Source organism: Zingiber officinale, chromosome 3A, assembly GCF_018446385.1.
Source record: "Zingiber officinale cultivar Zhangliang chromosome 3A, Zo_v1.1, whole genome shotgun sequence".
Taxonomy (NCBI): domain Eukaryota; kingdom Viridiplantae; phylum Streptophyta; class Magnoliopsida; order Zingiberales; family Zingiberaceae; genus Zingiber; species Zingiber officinale.
In genome coordinates, this window is record NC_055990.1 from 163,614,594 (window position 1) to 163,630,707 (window position 16,114).

A 16,114-nucleotide genomic window follows, 5' to 3' on the forward strand; every position below is an offset into this window, starting at 1 on the left:
TTTTCTAAAATTTATTTTATGGTCCAGAGGATCTGTGCTCAAGGAGGTGAGATCCTCTAGACCAAAATGGTCCAGAGGATGCTCCCTTTGCATGCATTAGTGGGGATAGATGTTCTCAATCTATTTTATAAGTGAGGATCATCCATTCCCACCCATATATGCAAAAAGAAGTATCCTCTTGACTGTAAAATGAGATATAGAGGATCACTTCTCGTGCTAAAAAAAAATAATTAATTAGGTTGGAGAACGTCTAGTTTGGGGTGATCGATCTGACCCACGAAAGTTTCTTAAAGGTCACTAGGATAAATCAGGAAATGCTCGCAGCGGACAGCCCAAGAGCCCAGTAAAATTGTGTGCCTCATTTAGAAGAAAAAATCCTACAAATTTGTTATAATTGAGGTTTGAACCATGAGTATCTGAGTGACAACCTAAATGACATGTCGTTGCACCATAGCCCCGGGGCATCACCTCTCGTTGTGGCAAAAAAGGCGAAACGCTCGCCCCCCAGCGCTTTCGTCGTATTCGACCCAAGACCATCACGAGGGAGGTAAATCGCAGCATCCGAGCGAGCATGTGCCGGACAGGGTGTAATACGAGGATAGAGCTTTATTCCACAGCTGTCCCGAGGATCGACCCTGCGATCTCATTGTAGCAATACCCGCCACATACCAACTTGGATGACCCGCGGAGTTAAAAAAAAAAAACTGTATAGGTAAACTTTTTATAGTGACCGACATCACTACCGAAACGGACCCTTATCAGAAACCCCCGAAGGGATTTTTGGGTGAACGATACCACTTAATCGATAAGAATCTACGCAGGAGATGTTCGAACCTGACACCTCAGTCAAAAGGTACAACGTCATAACCAGAACACCCCTGGTTCGGTTGTTCGGGGCATCACCTCTCGTGCTCAAGGGGCATCGACGCATGGCTGCAACCTGCATGAGCTAAATCAGGAATCATAAATTTTTAACAAGCACGGAGTCACTCTGCTCACTCACTCCCACCGCCACCGCTGCGGCCACCGCTACGGCCACCGCCAGCCACCCCTGCATCAATGTCGTCGAGGTTGGGAAGTCCGCCGCTGCTCAACGACGAGCTATCCAAGCGCACCGCCGTCTTCGGCCTCCATATGTGGGTCGTCGTAGGTATCTGCCTCGGCGCCGCCTTCGTGCTCCTGCTCTTCCTCCTCTCCCTCTGGTTCACGTCCAAGCGCGAACCGGGACCCACCGCGGCGCACGGCGCACCCTGCATTCCCGCCGTCTCCAAGGAGATCCAGGAAATCCGCCCTTCTTCCCGCGCCGCCTCCGCCGCTCGCTCGCTCGGCGAGATCCTCCAGAAGCCGCTTCCGGACTCCGATCCCCCCTCTTCGGTCTCTATCGAGCGCCAGGCGCTTCTTACCCCGGCTCTGGAGGAGGAAAGCCCCATCAGGCACCAGAGGATCCACATCGAGATGGGGAAAGGGCACAGGATCATCTATCCGGAGCGTGGAAGGGGCGCCGCGGATGGCCGGGTTGTAGGGCACGCCCCGATCGCGGCGCCCGAGGTGTCGCATCTGGGTTGGGGTCACTGGTTCACTCTCAGGGAGCTCGAAGTGGCCACCGGCAACTTCGCGGATGAAAATGTGATCGGCGAAGGTGGTTACGGCATTGTGTACCACGGAGTCCTGGAGGATCGCACTCAGGTCGCAGTCAAGAACTTGCTGAATAACAGGTATCCGACAAGCAATACAAAATTTATCAAACTTTCCAAATAGAAATAATAGAACCTTTTAGCTTGATGAATAGCTTGCTCAATGTAATGTCATCATCCACAGGGGCCAAGCCGAGAGGGAGTTCACGGTCGAAGTGGAAGCTATTGGCCGTGTGCGACACAAAAATTTAGTGAGATTGCTGGGATACTGTATGGAAGGTGCTCATAGGTATTACAACATCAACTCATTCATTGTTGAATCTATCTTTATTTCTTTTTTCGATTTCTCAACCTGTGAGTTACAACATTGACTCTCAATTTTCATCTTTTTTCTGTCTACAAACAAAGGATTCTAGTATATGAATACATAGACAATGGAACCTTGGATCAGTGGCTTCATGGGGAGGTAGGACTTTGCAGTCCTCTCACCTGGGAGATACGTATGGACATCATTCTTGGAACAGCAAAAGGGTATACAAGAAATGCTGATTGTCACACTCTTTTATTTTATCATGTAGCGCAATGCCCGTTTTGATATTCACTGAAACGGAGTCTGGTACAGGTTAATGTACCTGCACGAAGGACTAGAACCAAAGGTTGTTCACAGAGACATCAAGTCTAGTAACATTCTGCTTGATAAGAATTGGAATCCGAAGGTCTCAGACTTTGGGCTTGCAAAGCTCTTGGGATCAGAGAGGAGCTATGTTACGACTCGAGTGATGGGAACATTTGGGTTACTTCTAACTATAAAAGCTTTATTGATTTCCAACCCACATAATGGTGGTGCCTTTGATGCCAGACTTGAGATTGACAATCTGTTCTATGTGACTTTTGTAGTTATGTGTCTCCTGAATATGCTAGCACTGGCATGTTGAATGAGAGGAGTGATGTTTACAGTTTTGGGGTTCTTATTATGGAAATAATATCTGGTCGAAACCCAGTCGACTATAGTAGACCAACTGCAGAGGTTAGTGTTGGAATATCATAGCAGAATCATATCATATATTCAGTTGCTATTCTGATTTTGGAGCTTTGCAGGTTAACTTGATTGAGTGGATCAAGGTAATGGTCGGCAACCGTAATGCTGAAAGTATTTTGGATCCTAAATTGGCTGAAAACCCTACTTCCAGGGCATTAAAAAGAGCTCTCTTAGTGGCACTTCGGTGCATTGATCCTGATTCACAAAAGAGGCCAAAGATGGGACATGTGATTCATATGCTTGAGGCTGATGGTTTTCCATATCGAGATGTAAGTTGATTTTATTAATGGTGGAGAAGAATGTTTTTTGTTTTGTTTCCTTGTGGTCAGAACAGTTTTGATACCTGTTTAACCTCTGAAATAACATGTGATTATCCTGTGTGAATAAACCAATAGATGTTTGTTTTAGATTAATGATTTTATTCCTCTAAAAGAAATGCTTCTTCATATGCAATCTCACTGTTGTTGCTTACTAAACACCATATGTGAAGCAATCACTCATCCTTGTAATCTCACTGTAGTTGAATAAAAGGATTGCTCCAATCCTTTTATTCAACTAGTAGAGTATGCTTCTTGTTTTTCTCATCACTCCTTCAATATTCAAGTAGCACAGTGTGTTTCTAATTTGTACTATTTGTTTTTTCAGGAACGAAAAACTGGAAAAAACCACAGAGATGCCCATCTGGAGAAATCAAAATTACAGGAAACCATTGAATCTGGTGATAGCAGTGGCTATGAGAGTAATATCAAATGCCAAAGTTAAAAAGCCTTGGAGGGGAAAAAGAAAGAGGCAGTAGCCATCTGATGAGTTCTTTCTTTTTCTTGTTTCACAAAGTTGTTAATCGAACCAAAAGTATCACGTAACCAAAACGTAGTTTCCGTAGTTTGAAGTTTTTCATGATGATCTTGTAAATCGACTTGTTCAATTTGTTGTACAAGATCTAGATTCTTTAGTTTGCTGTTGAGCATGCTATCTATGGCCTGGTTTAGCGGTCTTCCTCACTATTTTCCTTAAATACTTTTAATTCTTATTATAATTACCTACTATTTAATTTAGGTTATTTGCGTTAATAATTTGAATAATGCTTTGTTATATAAAGAAATAAATTTCAGGTAATTTTATTTTTTTAATTCCTTGATATAATACAATATAGTTATTGAAAATTATTGATACTATAGAAAATATTAATCACATAGTAACTATGATTAAATTAATTGAAGTTTTTCCATGTTTGATATACTTTTAATATATATATATATATATTTTGAAAACATACTATTCTATAATTAACAAATAATAAAAAACATAAATTGGAAAAAGAAAAGAAAGTTAAAAAAGGTAAATAATTTGAGATCTCATCGAATCTACAAAATACAGATTCCGCCGCCGCCGCCGCAAAATTCTCAACTGACCTCCGCAATCTAATCTATTATGTAAACAGAATCCAATTTAACGTCCAATTCTCCCCTCCCTTCTATAAAATACGCCGACCCTTTCCCATCCAACCTCCAAACCCTAGATCGCCGCAGAGCTTCGCAGTTTCTCTCCCCAGAGCCGTTTTCTCTTCGATTCAACGATGTCCAATACCACCGCAACCGTCGAAAGTAAGTAGTCTTTTCCCTTTTTCTGCCGCCTCGTTTTCTTTTGCTTTTCCATGCCTTTATTCAACAATTTTCCTCGCTATCTCAGGGAAGTTCAATGATCTTTTTATCAGCAAATCGCCTGCCCCTGCAGGAAGGCACCCCGTGCCACGGCCTGCTCAGCCGAATGGATATAATCCGAAGGAAGATGATGATTCAGAGGAGATCAAAAGGTCTTGGATGGTGAAGAGGAAGAAGGATTTTCAGAAGATGAAGAAGGTTCACGGTCGGCTGGTCAATATTCTCGAGGGGCTCGAGCTCCACGCCGGAGTTTTCAGCGCCGCCGAGCAGAAACAGATCGTGGATTGCATCTATGCCTTCCAGAAGAAAGGCCGGAACGGTGAGCTCAGAGGTATGGATCACCATTTCATCTTACGTTTATTCCTGCATTTGGATAATAACTCGCGTTGTTCATAAGGTTAACTGATATTTTTGTTCAGAGCGAACGTATTCGGAGCCGAGGAAATGGATGCGCGGTAAAGGGAGGATTACAATTCAGTTCGGTTGCTGCTACAATTATGCAGTGGTAATGTTACAGCTCTTGTAATTTGTAGTTATTTTATTGTCTTTTTTCTTTGTTTTAATTTTACTAAAGCAACCATTTCTGATTTACAGGACAAGCATGGTAACCCTCCAGGCATAATTCGCGACGAACAAGTCGATCCCATTCCCCCTTTGCTGAAATTTATGATCAAAAGAATGGTAGCATGGCGAGTCCTTCCCGCCACATGCATTCCCAACAGCTGCATTGTGAACATTTATGACAAAGATGATTGCATTCCTCCGCATATCGATCACCATGATTTCTTGCGGCCCTTCTGCACGGTTTCCTTTCTCTCGGAGTGCAATATTCTGTTTGGGACAGAGCTGAAGGTGCTCGGCCCAGGAGAATTTTCCGGCTCCACTGCCATACCTCTGCCTGTTGGGTATGCATTTGAGAAATTTGCTATATTTTCTTCTGTTTTTTGTAACTTTCTGTTGATTGTAAATTTGTTTATGCTCACCATATCGTTTGGATATCCTTGCAGCTCTGTGCTTATTCTGAACGGAAATGGAGCTGATATCGCTAAGCACTGTGTGCCCGCTGTGCCTTCTAGAAGGTATAAAGGACTTGAGTCCTCAAGTTTCTTGCAAGCCTCTCTCAAATTTTGGAAGTTGGCACTTATCAACTACTTGTTTGTTTTTCAGGATCTCCATTACATTCAGGAAGATGGACGACAGCAAACTCCCCTTCAAGTATTCACTGGATCCTGATCTGCTGAATCTCCGTGCACTACCGACACCAGCTGAGTCTGCGCGAATGCAGCAAACGAGAAGTCAGAGTTCGTCTTCGGTTCGAGTCGCCCCAGTGCAGCAAATCAATGGCGAAAGTGCATCGCCTGTCCCAGCTCCTGCTTCCCCAATTCAGCAAAACAGGGGTGGAAATTCAACACCCGTTCCTGCTGCACGATTTCAGTCGGTTCATAGACAGCAAGCGAAGTCGGAAGAAGTAAAGCCGAAAAGGAATAGCCCCAACCAGTTCAATCTGGATGACTTCCCTCCTCTTGGCTTTGGTTCGGCTGGCCACTCGAAGAAAACGACCCGTTCACTTAGACAGTGAAAGTGAATAACATCTGTTTGAGCAACATTGTCATGGATGTATAAGAGGAACTCAAGTCCTGTTCAACAATGAACAATTTTCTTTTTGGATTTGACTGAGCTTCAAAGCTCCTCTTTTCTTGTGTTATGTATTTGTAGATTTGTCTGATTGATTGGATAAAGTTTTTGCATTGTATAAGCTATACAAAAATATTGACAATAACACTATGCATCTTGCTATTGATGGTGATTTTGTTTTGTAATGTTGATTCTTGAAACAATATCTTAAGTAATTTATGAGCTTAGCGTTTGGTTGTTTAGCGATTGTGTTAGTGTGTTGAACAAAGAACAGAAAATATCCATTGCTCAGGATAATGTATAATTCTGCAGCGTCGTGCAAGCAAATGTTTCGTTTATATCAACTCCAAGGACGCGAAGAACATCCAATCTATGGCAATAATTTAGATGCACAAAGGTGATTCTCCATGACATGATATAGTATCACTACAGATGAGTGCAAAATTATTCGAGGATGAAATAAGAATTTGAACAACAACATGCTCTTGTCCCCGACAAGTCGTTGAACAAGGCGTAAAATCACGAAAATAATAAAACATGCAGTAGTTTTTCACAAAAATATATGACCAGAGCAGGCATGACATTGCCAGCTATACTAGTGTTCTTAGTCGGCTCGAGATTGACCAGCGCGAGAAGAAAGGATGATCCCAACAATAAGGCCATAGAGGGCAAGAGCTTCGGCAAAGATGAGGATGAGAATCATCCCTACAAACAGTTTTGGTTGCTGTGCGTTGGCTCTGCAATAAACATAAATAATAACACAATTCAAAGTGGAATTTAGCAGATTACTGAACACCTTTAATAGAAAAGCAAGACGTTAAAATTTAAACAAATAACTAAACATGAAGTGAATATAAAAGCATCACCAACAAGGCTGAGAGAGTCACAACAAATAGTTTCAAAACTTGTTAATTTCTAGGAATATAGCTGCTTCTTAGTTCATTAGGGGCACGCTAGTGATTGTTAAAAAGGATCAATGGGTGAGAATTCTGCCTTTTGTTAGAGAATACTTCTCACTTAAAGTAGCATACAATACTTTTTAGCGGGTGCTCCTTTAACAAAAGGAAAAAAATAGAAGCATAAGAAGAAAACATATGCATGAAAAATTAGTAGCATCCAAGTTTTAAAAGTACACCATCCTGTTATAGACATAAATTAGAATAGGTGAGCACCTAAAATTTTAACTACCTGCATTCATTTCAATAGTAGCCACAACAATACACTAACCCCTAAACTCAAACCTCGATATGGACCACTACTGCCTTTAACTCAAATCAATTTTAATCCTAAGTCACTGCTACAATTGGACATTGTCTATTTTGACTAATTTTTAGCAAACACAATTAGAAATATAAACTGATCGTTGTCTGCTAACTCATGACCCAAAGTAAGGTGTTAGTTATGAAGATGTTTCTACTTGAAAGATCATTTGAACAAAACAGTACATACCTTCAACCAATTTTCCAAAATAAACATTTCAAATATTTAATTTATTGATTAACTTATAATGCTTTAATAATTTGAAATCAGGCATTGTGAAGGTAACAAATAGCAACTCTAGTTCACAATAAATTAGTATTTTGAATAAGAATCCGAATAATCTCATTAGCTAATGTTACAAAGAGAATCAAACATGACAATCAGTTCTATTTCAGAAAACAAATTTCAACATTTCTCATTTACACTAAGCTTCTCCATCTTGGCTTCACTGGGTTTCTTTTGGTTGTTTCATTTTTATGAAGTTAATTCATTATATGAAAGCCATCATTCTAAAAAGATCCATATTGTACGGCCTATGTAAACTCTTATCTAGATGTTCTTTAGAAGAGGCTTCCCTCTGTTTCTTCTAGTTCTTCCGTATTTTCATATTTTTATTGAAAATGAATTTTTATTTTTTAGAACCATATTACATGAACTCAAGTCAACACAGATGAAATCCCCCCAAACTACAAAGGAGATGCAAGTTAAATGACAAATCATACTTAGAATGCAAAAAAAAAAAATAGCACTTTAAAAGAATTAACCTGATGATACGGTGTTGTTGCAATCTCTCTTAAGTTTATTTATCCACCAGATTAAGATTCGTCTTATAGTAATAGCATTGTAACAATAGAAATAGATCTCTAATGGCTAAAACAATCAAAATTTCCCATGCAATAAATCAAGGACCAGCTAATTGGCTATATGGCACTGAAGCAAAACATAATCACAAGGTATTGTGTATTGCTCTAATCAGATCAAGATAACACTCGACATCTACCTGTAAGTAATCTCTCGATTTCAAAAATAAAAAATAAAAAAAATGAACAAACTTGAAGAGTGAAACACAATTTCTTCAGATCTAGCAAGGATGAGTAGTACCTGACTCCAGCATCGCCAACGATCCCAATCGCCATCCCAGCCGAGAGTCCCGCGAGGCCACAAGCAAGCCCGGAGGAGAGGTGGGCATACCCGTCGAAGAGGTAATACGACTTGGCCTTAGGGTTGATCCCAGTGCTTATAATCACCGCGATAATGAGCCCGTAGATTCCAAGCACTCCAGCCATGACCACGGGCACGATCGACTTCATCACGAGCTCCGGCCGCATCACGCCCATCGATGCCACGCCAACGCCGCTCTTTGCTGTTCCATACGCCGCTCCCATGCCTTGAAACCCACCGAAACGTCAAAAAAAAAAAAACGGAACTTTTCGAGGAAAAAAAGAACGACAAGACCAAAAACCTAAGAGGGTGGAGTAGTCGAAAGAAAGTACATGAGAAAACGAGGGCCGCCGCTGCGCCAAGGAACCCAAAGAAGGGGGCGGTTTCATCGCCGCTGAAGGTTGACATCGTTGCGGCCAACTTGAAGATCCTGCTTTCCAGGGAGGAGGAAGGAGAAGGAACCGTGAGCGCGATGGAGATGAAGAGATCGTGAGAACGATGATGCGGGACTCCACGCTCCTGGATTTGGCATAAATAAAAATGGGCCGAAAGTGAAACTTTTAGAAAAAAACCTCTTATTCTTTAAAATCTCCTAATAAGGCCCTTATTTTTAAGTTGTTTTTACGTGAGAGACCTCGCGCGCCAGTCTCTCATGAACCCTAGAGGGATAAACGACGAGGCGGAGGATCCTCGAGCTTGGATCCATGGCGACGAGAGCGCAAAGACCATGCTCGCTAGGCTTCTTATCGAGCGCAGCCTCCTCCTCCTTCCTCCGCTCCACCGCCTTCCCCTTCGCGTCGGCAACGTCGTCGAGATCACCGGCCCGTCCTCCTCGGCCAAATCCCAAGTGCTTCTCCAGGTACGCTCCAACGAATGGCGCGCGCGTTCGTGGTTTTCCCTGCTTCTGGTTCGCCCCTAATTCCACCTAGTTACTCATCTGCATATTTTCGCCAGGCGGCTGTCCACTGTATTCTTCCCAAAGAGTGGAAGGGTATCCGTTTCGGGGGGTTGGAGCGCATAGTGATCTACTTTGATCTAGATTGCCGTTTTGACGTTCGCCGCCTCACCCAGATCCTGAAGTTCCGTATATTGGGGGTCCTTGGTGAGCGTTTCTAGCACCTTTGTCTTCGTTTCTGATGGTCGGCTTTACACATTTTTATTAATCCCGTGTCATCCAACTCAGCCAAGAATGCTGAACGGATTAAAGAAATAAGTGGGCAAGTTGAATTTCTGAAAAGAGTAATGATTGGTTCCTGTTTAGTATTTACTAGAAATTAGTGTTCCATGTAATTGTCTTATGCTGTGTTTACGTGGACTGAAAGTAGAGGGACAAAAACAAAAGCTATGAAATGTTTGATTTTCTTTGTTGACTTGGTAGGAAATTGAGAGGAAGGAATCTAATTCCATCAATTCATCCTATTTTACTTATGCCCAAACCGGGTGAGAATGGATGAAAATGAATTTATAGATTTAACAACACTAATAATTAGGTGAGAGTGTTTCTCTCTCTTCAATTCCGTCAGAGTAAAATAAGATGAATAAAAAAGCATGAAAACAAAATAAACACATTCTATTTGTTTTCTCTTCAGTTTTGTCTAAGTAAATGAGATAAATAAAATATTATTGTACATAATCTTGTATTTGTGAGTCTCTAGCAGTTGCTACTCTTCATAATTCAACATTATAATAACCTTTACAGGATCTATCAATGGAAGCAATCGAGCACATCAGGAGGGCTTTCAGGAATATCATGGCGAGGCTTCAATCATGAACTCAGTATATGATGAACTGATTGTAGCTTGCATGAAGCGCTTCTTGTATATCCGTTGTTATGATAGCTACGAATTCCTAGCTGCTTTAAAGGCAAGTCCTCTTTGTTTCATAAACTGCTAGTAACTTGTGCCCTTGCTCTTGTTATTATGAGGTTCTATATCCTTTCTTTTCACGACATGATGTTGCACTTTGCATATGCATTACTCAACAAGATAGCGGACTTATATAAATTGCTTATTGCTCTTTAGTTTTTGTGCTGTGCCTTCATTTGCAATTTTTTCCTTAATAAAGTGCAAAGACTTATATGCATTGCTTATTGCTCTTTAGTTTATGTGCTGTGCATTCATTTGGAATTTTTTTCCTTAATAAAGTGCAAATATCTGTTATTTCTTGAATATTTAATAATAGGTCCTAAGTACCAAAACTCCCTTCCTGGTTTTTTGAATTATAACTGATAACCATAGCAGTTGAAATTTGAAAATCTCAAGACAAATGTCTGTTCTTAATTGTCTTTGTTTCCTGTTTTCTAATTATTATATTAGTTTGTACAAATGAGTCAAGTTGAGTCGGATGAAATTCGAATATGCTTTTGGCTTGACTTGTAGTCATGAACTATGATCCTATACTTTTTTGCATGATAGATGTAGGAATCAATGACATCAATACTTTTTTGATCTTGTTAAGAAAAGTGATTAGGTGTTAGTCCACTGTTTAAACTGCAAATACTTGGATTATTTTTTGCTTTCTTGAAGATGAAATCCTTGGGATACACTTTGCCATAGCTAATTGGTGAATTGATGCTTAATTGAAAATTTGTCATATTGGTTGAATGTACAGACCATGCACTCACGCGCTCAAGTTGAAAGTGGAGTTCTTGGCGTTGGCATTCATTTTCTTTTGATAGATAGGTGATCATTTGTTGTTGAATTGTCTTTTCTGTTTGCTTTCCTCATGTAAGTGAACTTCCATGTTTATTTCATCAAAGATTATAGATACTTTTCATATCCCTTTCAGATGTCATCCAGAATCAAGTTCCATTCATGATTTTGAAGCATGGAATTTATGATGTAAAATTTACTTGTGCAATGTTAAGTGGGAGTCAGTAGATTGTTTGCTATCATGGCCAACATGTTGGTTATCTAAGTGAGTCATCTCAAGGATTCTTAATCTTCATACACCTCATCATTCATGGACAGAATGATCACATGGTTGTGTCACAACTACCAGGCTTAATACACTATTTATTGGTTCTAAAAAGTGAGCCTATATTCTATTTAGGTTGCATAAACATTTATTTTTCGTACTATTTACAGAAAATATTATCCTTTTTTTAAGGCTATTACACGAATTCACCATTCCATTTTATTGTCAATAGAGTTGTTATAGGTTCAAAATTTTCATGTTTTTTCATATAATTAATCATGTCATGTATGGAGCAGGAATATTGTGATTTTTTGTTGGCAAATGGCATGTCACATTTATGACTCACATTCCTGGATGGTAGCTGTCAGAAAATTCACATGTCCTTGGTTACATGATATGCAGAAATTTAGGCATGGTCTAGGTATTTCATCTGGTATTGGTTTTCCATATGTGGAGATAATGTTTACAGTTTTGTTGTTCAGGTCAAGTGGTGAGCTATTTAATCAATTTATTATAGCTGGATAGAATCTCTGTCTGGCTGTTTAGTTGGCTGTCTATTAAATTGATGGAAGAATAGTTGTAAAAGAGCCATATATTCATTTGTGTTTTTGGTAGTGATTTTATCTGTTTATTTTTTTCTTTCTTTCTTTCTTTTGTTTCCAAACAATTTCAATGTATGAATTTCCACAAAATTAAAATGCTCTTTGCTTGATTTTGTATACAAACATATCAATATGATTGCATTTCTAGGTTAAGAGATTTGGATGGGGACCATAATGGATATTATGAACTAGGAGACACAATCCAAATTGAGTTTCGGTAAACTATTAGATTGTTGTACACAGTGCTAGCTAACTTACCTGGTAAGCATGTAGGCAGTCTTGAGATTGATATATATATATATATATATATATATACAGTTTTGTTCCGCTGCGGAACAAAACTTACGGACTTGTGCGGACCGCCGACGTGGCAAGGTCCGCGTCAGTTATTTCCACTGGGGAAAAAACGCGAGGCGAGGTCCAGTTAAAGCCCTAACACGCTCTGCATCGCCTTTCTTCTCGCCGCCGCCGCGTCACTCAACTTCTCTCCCTCGCGTCGCAGGTTCTGCCCTCGCCTTCCTCCTCGTCGGCGGAACATCTTCTCCTCGCCGGCTAGTGATCTTCTCCTCGCCTTCCTTCTCCCTGCCGTCGCGGGTTCTGCCCTAACGCGGTTCGAGTTTTCTGCCCGCCTTCCTTCTCGGCGGCGGCGGCGAGAAGAAACTGGACCTCGCCTCGCGTTTTAGGGCGGCGAGAAGTTGAGTGACGCGGCGGCCGCGAGAAGAAAGGCGATGCAGAGCGTGTTAGGGCTTAACTGGACCTCGCCTCGCGTTTTTTCCCCAGTGGAAATAACTGACGCGGACCTTGCCACGTCGGCAGTCCGCACAAGTCCGTAAGTTTTGTTCCGCAGCGGAACAAAACTGATATATATATATATATATATATATATTAGCTGGTGTCTCTGCTTCCAATGGACAAACTCAAATTGAAAGAAAGATTGTCGTAGACAGTCATTTGGTTCCATTATGTTCTCAAACTGAATTATGTGGAGTTCCATTAGCCTTTATATGATTCATCTACTTTATTTTGATGAACCTTTAATATCTCTTGAAAATATGCTTAATGTGCTCAGAAACTGATTGTGCTTTGAATAAACTTTTTTCCACAGCATCGGTGCCTTCTATTGGATTGATCGTTCCATTCAACCTTCGAATTCCTTGGATTATAAGAGGTATAAATAATTTATGTTATAGCATAAGCATTGGCAAATGACTGGAAATCAGCCAACACTGACTGATCTCAGCTGCTTTGTTGAGGACCCGGAATGTCTGATGGTCACTTCTTACAACTGTAAAAAAAAAAGAAAGAACGAATGTACTCAACCAGACCTAAAAGCGAGAGATTTTGTGGAGCTGATAAAATAGGATCTATTGGTGAGAAAGACCAATATAGGAGGAAGAGGATCAGTCCTTGGTTTACCTTTATAGGCTGGACCATTGAATCACGGTTTCACAGGGACACCTCATTTAATCATGGGATATAAGGGAGCCCCTCATTGAAACATGGTTTCATGTAGATTCTTGTATTAGGAGGAATAAAAAGAATTATACCATATCTAGTCAAATAGAAGTATTACCTAGTAAATTCTAATAGAGTGAACGAGTAGCAGACACTGGATTGCTATCACTCTTCACTCTGCCCATTCATTTTTTAATTTTATATTTCTGTTTGGCAACAACAAACCTGGCACACATATGTTCATTCAATGAAAAATGAACACAGAATACTTGTATGGACAGCTGTTTAATTTGATTAGTTCATCACTTCAAATTAGAGAATGAGCAGATGATTCTTTTCCCTTGATATTAACTGTCCACAGTTATAATGCCCAACATTGTAAATCCCTTGATGTGACCAACATTGTTTGATTCAGTACTAGGACCTACATGCTTTATTTGTAAGCATTACAGAGGCTTCTGAGCCTTGTGACTAAATTACATGCTGGATTTTGGTTGAACAAATTATCTAAAAATTTGCGTCAACATGGTACGAGTTAAAATTCTGCTTTGTATATAATTAATTTATTGTTCAAATATTTAGAGAAACATATAGCCAACCTGAACTTTTCTTCACCTGGTGGTTGGGTGTCAAGAGCTTGGCTTACTTCTTGATAATTTGCATAGTAATTTCTGCCTTTTGATTAATAAAATGTAGATTGTATCATCATTAAATTGGAGCCTTTTCAGCTTAATCCAAATACACTGTAAAGACTTGGTTTATGCACTCCTCTTTGTCCTCTTTGTTCTCTTTCTATTTACCAAAATCTAATAGTTTTTTCTCTTAAAATATATAAATGACTACATTCGTGTATAACCAGCGCATAATTCAACTCTTTTTTTCCTTTCTATATTCCTTGAAGACATTGGACCTCTTCTATTGAATATCTACAACTAGTTTTCTATTGTTTGGCTCCAAACTTTACTTGTTTTCCAGGGGAACTATGTCTTTTCAACATCTGGTAGAAACTATTGTTCAGGAGATACGGAAATTCTTAGAGGTGCAACCTGTCCTGGTGTTAGTTTCTAAAGCAAGTATATTTGGTGCTGGAACGTCCATTGATGCACAGAGGTCAGTCAAGAGGCACTTAATTTGATGTTAGAATCTCAGAATACCCCTTGTACTTTATCATTGATATTGCAAGTATATATGCACTTTTTATAGATGTTGTAGTAATATAGGATATAACCAAGTATATGTAAGAAACTACAAAGTGATGACACATCCTCTCATGTCCTGCTGAGTTTTGACATATCATATGCCCAGTTGATGAATAAACCGTTTTTTGTCCTGTACCGGATGGTTGTAGGGCATTATAATGGGTGCTTGATTGTATTATGCCAGAAGTATATCAGGATAAAACACTAAAGGCCAAAGTTGATGATAATATAATGTATTTTCTCATGATAGAAGGATGTTTTTTATTATGACCTTGGAGTTTATGCATGAACAATATGATTTATGTTGCTTTTCTTGGGATGAAGAGAGGATTGATGATATGAAAAGTGAATTTTCTCCTTGCTAAATATAAATATTTTTCTATATGGCCACGAGTTTCCTCTTTTTTGACTACTTGAATTAGCACTTCTTTCATAGTTGATGAATTTACAATGGTTTTCCCTCATTGTCATACATCTTATTTGTCCCTGATTATGTGTGTGTATAGTGTCCATGAATGTGAAATCTGCATGATTTTTTTTCCCCTGTTGCTAGCACTTTATTTGTTGTTTATTCTTGTAGCCAGTTAGATATGTGCGTGTAATATGTTTTTTTGACATCATCAGGGATATTGAAATGTGTACTTCAAGCAGAGATACAGACAAGGTTTTGTACCGCGAATACATGCCTTCTGCATGGCAGGTCTTTTGTAGATTTTGTTTTTCTAGTGGTTCATGCTTTGTCTGAGGTTGGTAACTCTTGCTAATGACCATTGCAGGCATTTGTAACTCACCGGATAAACTTGCAACTTTCAGGTAATGCCACCTTTCCAAATTTAATTGTTGCGCTATCTCATTTCCAAGAGTGATGTGTTTTTAATAATGGCCATGTAGACAAGTATACTAATGACAAGAAAGGTGGTACATCGCCAATATATACATCCGAGTGGGTGCAACCTCCGCTTAATATAAAAGATCAATTTGCTGTTGCAGATGTAAAATTCCTTTATGTATTTATCATCTCATGAAGTAGTCACTCGTTAGTTACGACGACAAAATGACAAATACTCAACCTCTACAGGATGGAATCTACCTGATCTAAACATCCCAGATCTTTTTGTCTCGCTGTTCATTCTTCAGAATCATGCATACACCGACAGGGAAAGCTGGCATTTTGGTGCAAACGTGATTTGAACCGAGCATATACATATCCTTTTCCTGGTTTCTACACGCATGCCAGGGAAAGCTTCAAGTGTTTCAATTTATGGTGCAACGATCCGCTTACAGTTAAACCTGACATTTCTCAGCCTCAAGCTGTACTTTATTCTCAGCGTTGTCTTCCTCCTCCGCAGTCATTTCTATGATTGGGATCTGTTTGTTAATTTCCTCAGTCCATTTACACGTGTATAATTTCAAACATTGAGTTTAACAAAATGGTTGTATATGCATAATATTGAAACTCTGCCGTCCGTTTGGACGTTAATATATAGGCTATATTTTCAAAAAGCATGCTATATATTTATTAAAATTTATTTTTTATTTTTTAGATTTTGTT

General features: G+C 39.7%; 4 protein-coding genes across 5 annotated transcripts; 3 read left to right on the forward strand and 1 right to left on the reverse strand.

Moving 5' to 3' along the window:
* The first annotated feature begins 948 nt into the window (after positions 1–948).
* On the forward strand, positions 949–3,625 carry LOC122053291 (probable serine/threonine-protein kinase At1g01540). Its single transcript, XM_042615286.1, has 7 exons — positions 949–1,715; positions 1,819–1,923; positions 2,043–2,165; positions 2,257–2,427; positions 2,532–2,661; positions 2,733–2,942; positions 3,319–3,625. Exons 1-7 carry the CDS (start codon positions 1,060–1,062, stop codon positions 3,433–3,435), a joined length of 1,512 nt encoding a protein of 503 aa, XP_042471220.1. The 5' UTR covers positions 949–1,059; the 3' UTR covers positions 3,436–3,625.
* A 435-nt stretch (positions 3,626–4,060) lies between these two features.
* Positions 4,061–6,133, forward strand: LOC122053292 (RNA demethylase ALKBH9B-like). Its single transcript, XM_042615287.1, has 6 exons — positions 4,061–4,277; positions 4,363–4,665; positions 4,754–4,839; positions 4,929–5,239; positions 5,342–5,413; positions 5,502–6,133. The coding sequence occupies exons 1-6, from the start codon at positions 4,250–4,252 to the stop codon at positions 5,911–5,913; spliced, it is 1,212 nt and encodes a 403-aa protein (XP_042471221.1). The 5' UTR covers positions 4,061–4,249; the 3' UTR covers positions 5,914–6,133.
* A 249-nt stretch (positions 6,134–6,382) lies between these two features.
* Positions 6,383–8,909, reverse strand: LOC122053295 (V-type proton ATPase subunit c1). Its single transcript, XM_042615290.1, has 3 exons — positions 8,723–8,909; positions 8,331–8,616; positions 6,383–6,706 (listed from the first exon to the last, which is right to left on the reverse strand). The coding sequence occupies exons 1-3, from the start codon at positions 8,796–8,798 to the stop codon at positions 6,574–6,576; spliced, it is 495 nt and encodes a 164-aa protein (XP_042471224.1). The 5' UTR covers positions 8,799–8,909; the 3' UTR covers positions 6,383–6,573.
* Positions 8,910–8,999: 90 nt separating this feature from the next.
* LOC122053294 (DNA repair protein XRCC2 homolog) lies at positions 9,000–16,046 on the forward strand. Of its 2 annotated transcripts, none has more exons than XR_006132181.1 (10): positions 9,000–9,249; positions 9,345–9,492; positions 10,090–10,253; positions 11,001–11,071; positions 13,014–13,076; positions 14,339–14,473; positions 15,187–15,258; positions 15,339–15,375; positions 15,454–15,554; positions 15,641–15,652. XR_006132181.1 is itself a non-coding variant. In XM_042615289.1 (10 exons), exons 1-10 carry the CDS (start codon positions 9,043–9,045, stop codon positions 15,659–15,661), a joined length of 1,023 nt encoding a protein of 340 aa, XP_042471223.1. In that variant the 5' UTR covers positions 9,004–9,042; the 3' UTR covers positions 15,662–16,046. The 2 variants fall into 2 exon arrangements, 1 of the variants encoding a protein (XP_042471223.1); XM_042615289.1 differs by having other exon boundaries at positions 9,004–9,249; positions 15,187–15,262; positions 15,641–16,046.
* The last annotated feature ends 68 nt before the right edge of the window (positions 16,047–16,114 follow it).

Bases quoted from the DNA above. Each gene is read 5' to 3' on its own strand.
- LOC122053292 (XM_042615287.1), top strand. From the start codon at position 4,250: ATGTCCAATACCACCGCAACCGTCGAAA. The intron at 4,666-4,753 runs GTATGGATCACC...ATTTTTGTTCAG, and splicing joins CCGGAACGGTGAGCTCAGAG to AGCGAACGTATTCGGAGCCG. The intron at 4,840-4,928 runs GTAATGTTACAG...TCTGATTTACAG, and splicing joins GCTGCTACAATTATGCAGTG to GACAAGCATGGTAACCCTCC.
- LOC122053295 (XM_042615290.1), bottom strand. From the start codon at position 8,798: ATGTCAACCTTCAGCGGCGATGAAACCGCCCCCTTCTTTGGGTTCCTT. The intron at 8,617-8,722 runs GTACTTTCTTTC...GTGGGTTTCAAG, and splicing joins GGCGGCCCTCGTTTTCTCAT to GCATGGGAGCGGCGTATGGA. The intron at 6,707-8,330 runs GTACTACTCATC...TGTTTATTGCAG, and splicing joins GTTGGCGATGCTGGAGTCAG to AGCCAACGCACAGCAACCAA.
- LOC122053294 (XM_042615289.1), top strand. From the start codon at position 9,043: ATGAACCCTAGAGGGATAAACGACGAGGCGGAGGATCCTCGAGCTTGG. The intron at 9,250-9,344 runs GTACGCTCCAAC...TATTTTCGCCAG, and splicing joins AATCCCAAGTGCTTCTCCAG to GCGGCTGTCCACTGTATTCT. The intron at 14,474-15,186 runs GTCAGTCAAGAG...TGACATCATCAG, and splicing joins ACGTCCATTGATGCACAGAG to GGATATTGAAATGTGTACTT.
- LOC122053291 (XM_042615286.1), top strand. From the start codon at position 1,060: ATGTCGTCGAGGTTGGGAAGTCCGCCGCTGCTCAACGACGAGCTATCC. The intron at 1,716-1,818 runs GTATCCGACAAG...CATCATCCACAG, and splicing joins AAGAACTTGCTGAATAACAG to GGGCCAAGCCGAGAGGGAGT. The intron at 2,166-2,256 runs GTATACAAGAAA...AGTCTGGTACAG, and splicing joins ATTCTTGGAACAGCAAAAGG to GTTAATGTACCTGCACGAAG.